This window comes from Nicotiana attenuata, chromosome 9 (assembly GCF_001879085.1).
Source record: "Nicotiana attenuata strain UT chromosome 9, NIATTr2, whole genome shotgun sequence".
Classification (NCBI taxonomy): domain Eukaryota; kingdom Viridiplantae; phylum Streptophyta; class Magnoliopsida; order Solanales; family Solanaceae; genus Nicotiana; species Nicotiana attenuata.
Window position 1 is genome coordinate 23,399,931 of NC_031997.1, and position 9,237 is coordinate 23,409,167.

Consider the following 9,237-nt stretch of genomic DNA (forward strand, 5'->3'; position numbering starts at 1 on the left):
AGCGAATGGGATGGAATTACTTCACTAGCAAGGTGTGGGATGCCAATGAGCACTTAGTCAAGGAATTCTACGCAAATGCATCCCACATCAAGAAGGATACAAAAGTGACTAAGGTGCAGAACTTGAAAGTGAAGTTTGATGGAAAAACAATCAATGAATACCTGGGCTTCAATGATGAAGATGAAACATTATACTTGGAAAAGGTGGTGTTGGATGAGGCATGATGCCCGTGGTTGGCATCATACTTGGCTCTCCCGGATACCACCCTAGTGTGGTTGACAGTAGGGGTTCCTATCTTGAGGAACACCCTAAACTTTAAGGCGAAACCACTACTTCACAGCCTCCGACTGCCATACCAGCTCCAGCCTCCGGACCATCTACCTCCTTGCCTCCAGATATTCCATCCTCCTCAGCATACCCATTGACTGCCCACAGATTGAGCCAAACACTCTCTAGTATCAACAACTGGATGCAGGCAACAACTTCTAAGCCGTCTATGCTATCTAGTTCAGTGGCAGCCCAGTCAGTGCCCCCACAGCCACATGTGCCAGCTTCGGTAGAGGAATCTCTCAAGGAGATTCTGGACAACCAGAAGAAGCTCCTGGAGAACCAAAAGATTATAATGGAGGCTCTAATAGTTCAAGGAAAATCACTTCAGAAGCTGAGTGAATAGACAAAGAAGCTAAGAAAGACTCGGGCCTCGAAGGAGTAGGTGAAGCAGTTGAGGGGAGAGGTAGAAAAGATGAAGTCAGCTGGAGACCTACCATTGGAGTTACTATTACAGGACCAGCCCCCAGCAGCTCATACTGAGCAGGTTCAGGAGCGAGAGATGGAGAGAGCCCCCAAGAGGAGGAGAGTGATTCCCCAAGTGGATGATGTAGAGATTGAGCTTGGGAGATAGAGGGTGTTGCTTCTGGCCAACCACAGGCCCCCGAAAGAGATGATCCAGGTGCCCAATCACAGGACCCCATGCAGACGGAGGATCCATAGGGAGTTTTCTTTACTCTCTATCTTTCTTTTTGAGCTTATTTTTGGTTAGTTAGCATTGAGGACAATGCTAGCTTTCATTTGGGGGGGGGGGGGGGGGGAGTGGCCCTACTTTGATTTGGTAGTTGGTTTGTAAATATTCTTTATGCTTATTTTTCGCTTTTGGTATGTATATAACTTTACCCTTTTATTCACTTTTCGTTATTTTTCTATCTTGGTCTGTATATAAAGTTACTCTCTCATGTATATATTCATTCACTCTTATGTATATTCATCTAAACCCCCTTTTGTACATATTCAGTTTACTTTTCGCATTTTACTTCATAGCTTCTTTTGCAATTTCCCTTAATAGTATAGCTTCTTATTTCATTTAATAGCTTCTTTTTCGGTTCATAGCTTCTTATTTTACAAGTTTCAATGATTAATAAGCCTTTGGTTTTCTTAATGCCACGGTTTTTTCCAAAGGTGGAGTTTGTGTAAACCGGGTGGCTCTTCCCGATGATGGATGGCATGACAACCTTCTTAAGGGTTTGAGTCTGTTTTTTCTTTTCATTTTTGTGTAAATAGTAGTTAGTAAGAAATGGTGCCTCAGGCAAAGCTTCACTTGGGCCTAACAGATTTACCTTTGACCTTATGGTTAAAAACAAATTTGTGTGTATAGGATGGTAATAGTTGTGACCTTGAGACTCTTGTGTTGGCTGAACAATCATCGAGTGGCTTCTCGGAACCATTTGTGTTTCTCAAGTCTTAGCTAAGGTTGTTGTGGGCCCCCGACTCTGCTCTTTAGCAATCATATAGCTTGTGTGGTGAGGTATTGATTTGCAAGTCCAAGTCCCGTGCCAATAAGTCTAGAACTTGCCCTGAATGTTTGTTGAGGCGAAATCCTAAATGTAGCTCGACTTGAGAAGTGATTATAGGCTCTCCTTGATCCTAATTGAGACTTGAAAACATCCATAGCCTACCAATGATGATATCCCTAGTCAACCCCGTTGACTCATAGCCCTTATTCTTTCAATAACCATGATACAAGCCTTTATCCGTTCTAAAATGACCTTCTCTTGGCACCCTATCTTTCCTTAGCACAAGGCAAAAGCATAAGTTTAGGGGGAGAGACGAGGAATGCAAAAGTGATAAAAGCTACAAAATGAAGAAAAGGAAAGGCAAAAAGAAAAAGAAAGAAAAGACAAAAAAAGTCAAAAAAAAAAGTGAACAATGTAGGGGAAATGAAGAGATTCAATAAAAGCAAAAGATGAAAGGCATGGAAAGGTTTGAAAGGAGAAATAGAATTGAAATGAACAAGAAAGAGTGACAGTGTGTCTCTCTAACCCCTAAAAAGAAGTAAATGACTCAAAGAGTCAAGAAAATGTGTGCCAAAATGAAACAAATAAAGTGCTTAAGGGAAGATGAAACCTTCTTAGACCAATATATCCTACCCTGAACCAAAAGCCTTCATTACATTACCACAAAAGCCCTATATGATCTTGATTTGGGTGAGCTTACATTAGTGGTGACTCACAAAAGGGGCAAGCTTATGGTACTTAGAGCCGGACTTGTGACCTTCCTTGAGAGAGATGAGTGTGTTTTCTACAATCCTCGTTCTGAGTGCTACAATCTAAAAGTGAGGTTTGCTCATGGAGTGTTGAGGAGTATGAGTTTGGGTTCCACAACGACCAATGTAACAGAAAGAGTTTCCTTGGTGAGTTGAGTCAACTCTTGATGCTTTTGTGTCGCACTATAGCCATGGTGCTAAAAGGTTGTGTATTGTTGATAATGCATTTGAGTTGAGGGTAATTGTTAGTCCCAATTGATTCTTGATGAGGTTACTTTAGGACAGCTGAATTTTTCTTTCTTTTATCTTGAGGAGGTGGGAATTACTTTGTTTGCTTGAGGACAAGCAAAAGCTTAAGTTTGGGGGAGTTGATAACTAGGGATTCTAGTCTATTTTACGCTCCTTTTTGCTTGAGTTTTGCATTAAAAGTGTGTAAAAGTATTCCCAAAATCTAACTTGTTGTGCTTGTTTGCAGTGTTTGGTCAAGAGGAGCCAAGGATGTCATAACCAGCTCAAAAAGGAGTGAAACCTGCACAAGTTCAAACCAAGTCAAAGCAGCGCTACAGCGGAAAATCCACCGTGGACGCAGAAGACCCACTGCGACCGCGGTCCTTTTATCGCGGTCCTCGGTGGCAAGGTTCAGAGATCAAATATAAAGCTAATGGAGAGGTTGAAAGATATAAGGCCTGGCTTGTGGCTAAGGGGTACTCACAACAAGAGGTGTTGGATTATACAGATACTTTTTCACCTGTAGCAAAAAAGGTCATAGTCAGGACCATCATTGCTCTAGCTGCACGTCATGGCCGGCTTATCTACCAAATGGATATTCATAATGCCTTCCTTCAGGGTGATCTCTTGGAGGAAGTGTACATGACCATTCCTCCTGGTTTCTCTCATACCACTGCAAGGCAGGGAAAGTATCATGTTTGCAGACTTCACAAGTCCTTATATGGACTCAAACAAGCTTCCACGCAATGGAATCTTAAGCTCACAGATGCCTTGCATAAAATGGGCTTCACACAAAGTAACTATGATTACTCTCTCTTCAATAAAAGGGAAGGTTGTAGTCAAGTGCTTGTTCTCATCTATGTAGATGACTTATTAGTCACCGGTAGTCATGTTCAGTTGATTGATCAAAATAGAGCAGACTTACAAATATTCTTTAAAATGAAAGACATGGGGGAGCTAAAATTCTTCCTTGGGATTGAATTTGCAAGGTCCTCTAAAGGCATATATATGAGCCAAAGAAAATATGCATTGGAGTTGATAGCTGAACTTGGTCTAGCAGGATCAAAACTAGCTAGTACCCCTCTAGAAGTCAATCAGAAGTTAACTACTGTGGAGTTTGGCAAAGCAAAAGTACCTGCTGCTGATAATGATCCTGTTTTAAAAGATGCAAGTGTGTATCAAAGGCTTATTGGCAGACTGCTATACCTGACAATGACTCGACCATATATATCTTATGTTGTACAAACACTTAGTCAATTCATGCATGCTCTTAAACAATCACATCTAGATGCTGCCACCAGGGTAGTGAGGTATATTAAGACTGCTCCAGGCCAAGGTCTGTTATTGCCAGCAGAAGGATATGGACAATTATTAGCATATTGTGATGTAGATTGGGGTGCATGCTTGCACACAAGAAGGTCTGTTACATGCTATCTAGTATTCTATGGTGATTCCTTGATTTCTTGGAAGTCGAAGAAACAAGAAACTATTGCAAGATGTTCAGCAAAAGCAAAATTTCAAAGCATGGCTTCAGCAGCAGCAGATATAGTGTGGCTGACAGGCTTATTCAATGAACTAGGCCTTGAGATTAAGAGGCCAGTCACCTTGATGTGTGATAGTAAGGCAGCAATACAAATTGCAGCCAATCCTATATTCCATGAGCGTACAAAACATATATACATCGATTGTCATTTTATCAGAGAAAAGGTGAAAGCAGGATCTATCAAAACTGTGCATGTCAACACTAAGGAGCAAGTTGCAGATATTCTAACTAAAGGGCTGGGCAGAACTCAGCATTATCATCTACTTGGCAAGCTAGGAGTGAAGAATATTTTTCTCCCCTCCACCTTGAGGGGGAGTATTGAACCAACATAGCATAATACATTAGTTTAGCGGTTAAAGTGTATAAATGGAATATTGTAACTTAATCTTCTTTAGTCGGTTAGTTGGTTATCTGTATATATAGGTTTTAGCTTCTTCCTTTGGTTGAAGTCTGTACATTTTTGCTGAGATATGAAAATGGCTCCACTTTGAGCTCCATCTCTCTCTCACACACACTTGTTCTTCTAGAACCTTCCAATTACTTGCATGTGCACTTATTCTTCATCGCAGATTGCTCAATATATTTTCTAAAGAAGTAGTTTTCTTTTCACGGATTTCTTCTTGTTCAAGCCAATAAAAAGTGAAAGGCTTTCAAGCGGGAGCGGATGCCATCCTCACGCTTCGCCTGCCCTATGTATCAGCACACTACAACTCCAATGCGAAGAGTAGGATTATTCTAGTAATAAATGTGTGCCTTGTGATAATTTACATTAGTTTATCCTATTTTGAAACTCATTAAGCGATGGTAGTCACTTCTTCACTTTTGGTAAAACCAAAAATTCAAAAATAGCTAGATTTACAAGTGGTCATTCAAAAATAGCCAAAGTTTCAAAAGTAATTAAAATTTAGCCACTTTTCATGTAAAGATAAATCTAAACGAAAACACTGTTCAAATCCAAAAAAATACTCCACTAGAATATACTGTAGTTCTAGTATAGTTATGTTGGAACTCCAGTATAATATACTGGAGTTCCAGTATAATATACTGGAGTTCCAGTATAATATACCGGTCCAGCATAATATACCGGTACTCCAATCTCTAGTATATTATACAGGAACTTTTCGCGTGTTGGAGTTCCAGCATAATATGCTGGAAGTTCATACACAGGTGCACCGATCTCCAGTACATTATGCTGGAACTTTCCGTGTTGGAGCAAAATAATGGCTATTTTTCAATAACTTTGCAACCACTGGCTATTTTTGAATGACCAGTCCGAAAACTGGTTAGCCTATGCTATTTTTACCAAATTATGGCGAGAAATTCAAAAATAGCCAGATTTACAAGTGGTCATTCAAAAATAGCCACAATTTCAAAAGTAATCGAAATTTAGCCACTTTTCATGTAAAGATAAATCTGGACGAAAACACTGTTTAAAATTCAGAAAATACTCCAGCATAATATACTGGAGTTCCAGCATAAATATACTGGAACTTCAGCATAAGTATACTGGAACTCCAACATAAGTATACTGGAGTATACCAGTCTAGTATAATATGCTGGAAGTTCATACAAAGGTGCTCCAATCTCCAGTATATTGTGCTGCAACTTTCCGCGTGTTGGAGTTCCAGCATAATATGCTGGAAGTTCATACAAAAGTGCACCGATCTCCAGTATATTATGCTGGACCGGTCCCTGTTGCAGCAAAATAGTGGCTATTTTTTAATGATTTTGCAATGCTTGCTATTTTTGAATAACCAGTCCGAATACTGGCTAGCTCGTGCTATTTTAACCAAATTATGCCAACAGTGTGAGTTTATGAAAGGAGCCCATTTGAAAGAGTCTGTTATGACAACAAGAGCCCAATTTAGGCCCAAATTTTAGGTCGGCCGAGAGAGATGAGTTCCTAGTCCCATAGCTGATTATTCCTTGCATTTAATTCGCACAAATTAATTGGTTAAGAAAATAAGTACGATATAAGTACTAATGGATCCAGTTAGTTATCGTGCATCGAAAATAATGATTGGGTTAGCTCACAAACTGGGATGCATTTTCTCTGTCTTTCCAATTATATTTCTATTTTCACTGATGATCTTTACATATATACTAAACTAAGTTCATCATTTATATGTGCATTTCATATTGTAAACACAGAGAAAAAGCATGTACAAAATAAATGTAGAAATTATAAGGGGTGGCCTTACACTGAAAAATCATGAAACCTTTGTGATATAATGAACTCCAACTACTTGGTTAACTTTCCCAACTACCCTATCTCTGGCACTTCGAAAATCATTAATGCAATTTTAATTGTTGCATACCTACTTTCCTCTTCTAGTTTCCCTTGGCATTGTGAAAAAATAATTGGTACTTCTGATTTCTTATTTTGAAGTAGAAGGAAGAGACAGAGCTGTAGATGGAAGATTCAATAATAAGTCTTGTCTTATTAGGAGTAATATCGTGGACTACACTGTTTGTGTTAATAAGAAAGGTGTTTCCAAAACGTTCTTTTGATTTTTGCAACCGTTTGGTTTCCACAGTCCATGCATCTTTAGCAGTAACTTTGGCTTCCCTCTCTGTTCAAGATTGGAGCTGCCCACTCTGTCCCGTGGCCTCAAAATCTTCTCCCAAGCAGGTATATTTTCTAATTTTAATTCGTTTATTACGGTGATGTTTAGGTTACAAATTCATCAGGTACTTGTTACCTCCCACTGACATGACCACTAATAATTCTGCCCACTTAAACTTAGGCTGACAAAAGAATCACCATGCGGATTTTGCCTCCATTGGGATTTGAACTCCAATATCTCATGACTAGGGGTGGCAAAATGGTTAAAAGAAAACAGTTAACCACCCATATTATCCACTAAAAAATGGGTTGGATAATGAACTTTTTTAAAAACGGATCAAATATGGATAAGAACCATATTATCCATTTAGAAAATGGATAACCAATGGGTCTAACTTTTACATTTGTAAAGCCTCAAATTGGGGCTTCCTCAAGTTAGGGAGACTCAGAATTCTCCCAAAAGTGATCATTTCAAGAAGTCATGGATAATATGGTTACTTATATTATCTGACGGTTAATCCGTTTTTTATCCGTATTAAATATGGGTTGGATCGGATAATTTATCCGTTTTTTCATTACACGCTTTCGACCGAATCATATCCGACCAACCCGTCCGTTTGCCACTCCTACTCATGACTTTCATCATATCTCATAGACCATTAGGCCACGCCATTGAGCATATTTTCTGTCTTAATTCTTCGTTTGCTTTTTGGAACTTAAACTCTAACGACGACTCTTGGGAAAAATCAAACAGATGAGGGCACTTGCAGTGACAGCGGCCTATCTTATTTATGATTTTGGATGTTGCCTCTTTGACAAGAATGTGAAGATTGATAACTTAATTCACCATTTGGTGTGTGTTATTGGAATTGGTGCTGGTCATGCTTATGAACGGGTAATTAATAAGACTATCTTATCCTAATTACAATTCCCTTTTTAATTAATTGGTTTTAAGTACCAAATGTTTCCTCCCCTATTGCAGTGTGGTTCAGAAATGGTTGCCACGCTATGGATAACAGAAATTTCTAGTCCATTCCTCCACCTCAGGGAGCTTCTCAAAGAACTTGGATACAGAGACACTGACCTCAACTTTGCAGCTGATGTTAGTTTCTCAAATTTTAATTCATATGCATTTACATTTTAATTTTATTGAAAATGTATATATATAATAAGATCATAGTCATTTTAAACCCGCTGACTCTAAATCTTAGATTTGCCTATGGAATGAACCATGAAACTTCTATTGTCCGATATCGTCACAAGTATACTACTACTAGTAGAAATCTCTAAGCCAAGATTGAACCTTTGCAGGTTTTATTTGCAGTCATCTTCAGCATTGCTAGGATGATAGGGGGGCCATATCTTGCCTATGTTACTCTTACTGCTGATAATCCAATCCTCATAAAGGTAATGTATTTGCCCCACAAATTTGGGATCAGATGTCCGATATTATTAGAATAACAAGTAATCGATATTCTTGATATTTCTAGGCCATGGCTTTGGGGCTGCAACTTGTCAGTGCTTACTGGTTCTACAAGATTGTGAGGATGGTGATGTACAAATTTTCAAGGAGAACAAAATCTGCAGCTGTTTCTTCAAAGAAGTAATTTGCTGACATATCCAGAAACTCAATTTCTTTTGTACCAAAATTATATTAGCATTTGATGAGCAGCAAAAATTCACTTTAAGGCTGACTACTTTCACAATCTCCATCTTTAATTATATCAGCATGATTTTGATAGCACAAAAGAGATTGTAGTTTGTTGTCTGCAACACAGATTCATTTGTCCTACTCCATGCATGCTATTAAGGAGAAGCGGATTTAGGACAGGTTATATGGGTTCAATCAAACTCATTACTTTAGGCTCGACTTGTGTATACATGTACCAAGAATAAATGCAAACACATTAATTAGAAAATCGCATTTTCTAAATCCACTGACTCTAGATCCTAAATTCGCTTCCGGAACATTAAGCAAGCAGCTCCATTAAGGGCAAATAGAAAGAGCAAAATCCTTTTGTTTTGAAAGAGCACATCTGAATTTGAAGTTATAACTCCACGAGACGAAATGACTGTGAACTACATTACCAACTCTCAGTTCAGCAGAAGAGTGAAAGGAATTGGGACAAGTTGAGCTGATAAAAGCACATGTATAGCTTCGGAGAAGCAAAGCCAGTTCAACTTAAGGATCTGTTTGTTAGAAGTTACATAACAGAGGAAGTTCTTAGTTTCATCTCTGATAATAATAATAATAATAATAATAATAATAATAATAATAATAATAATAATAATAATAATAATAATAATAATAATAATAATAATAATAATAATAGTACCAATACTAATAAAAATAGTAATACTTAT

The 9,237-nt window shown here is 38.4% G+C and overlaps 1 protein-coding gene across 1 annotated transcript; it reads left to right on the plus strand.

Moving 5' to 3' along the window:
• On the plus strand, nt 6,504-8,614 carry LOC109232164. The gene is made up of 5 exons (XM_019397845.1): nt 6,504-6,939; nt 7,628-7,768; nt 7,856-7,975; nt 8,185-8,280; nt 8,364-8,614. Exons 1-5 carry the CDS (start codon nt 6,721-6,723, stop codon nt 8,478-8,480), a joined length of 693 nt encoding a protein of 230 aa, XP_019253390.1. The 5' UTR covers nt 6,504-6,720; the 3' UTR covers nt 8,481-8,614.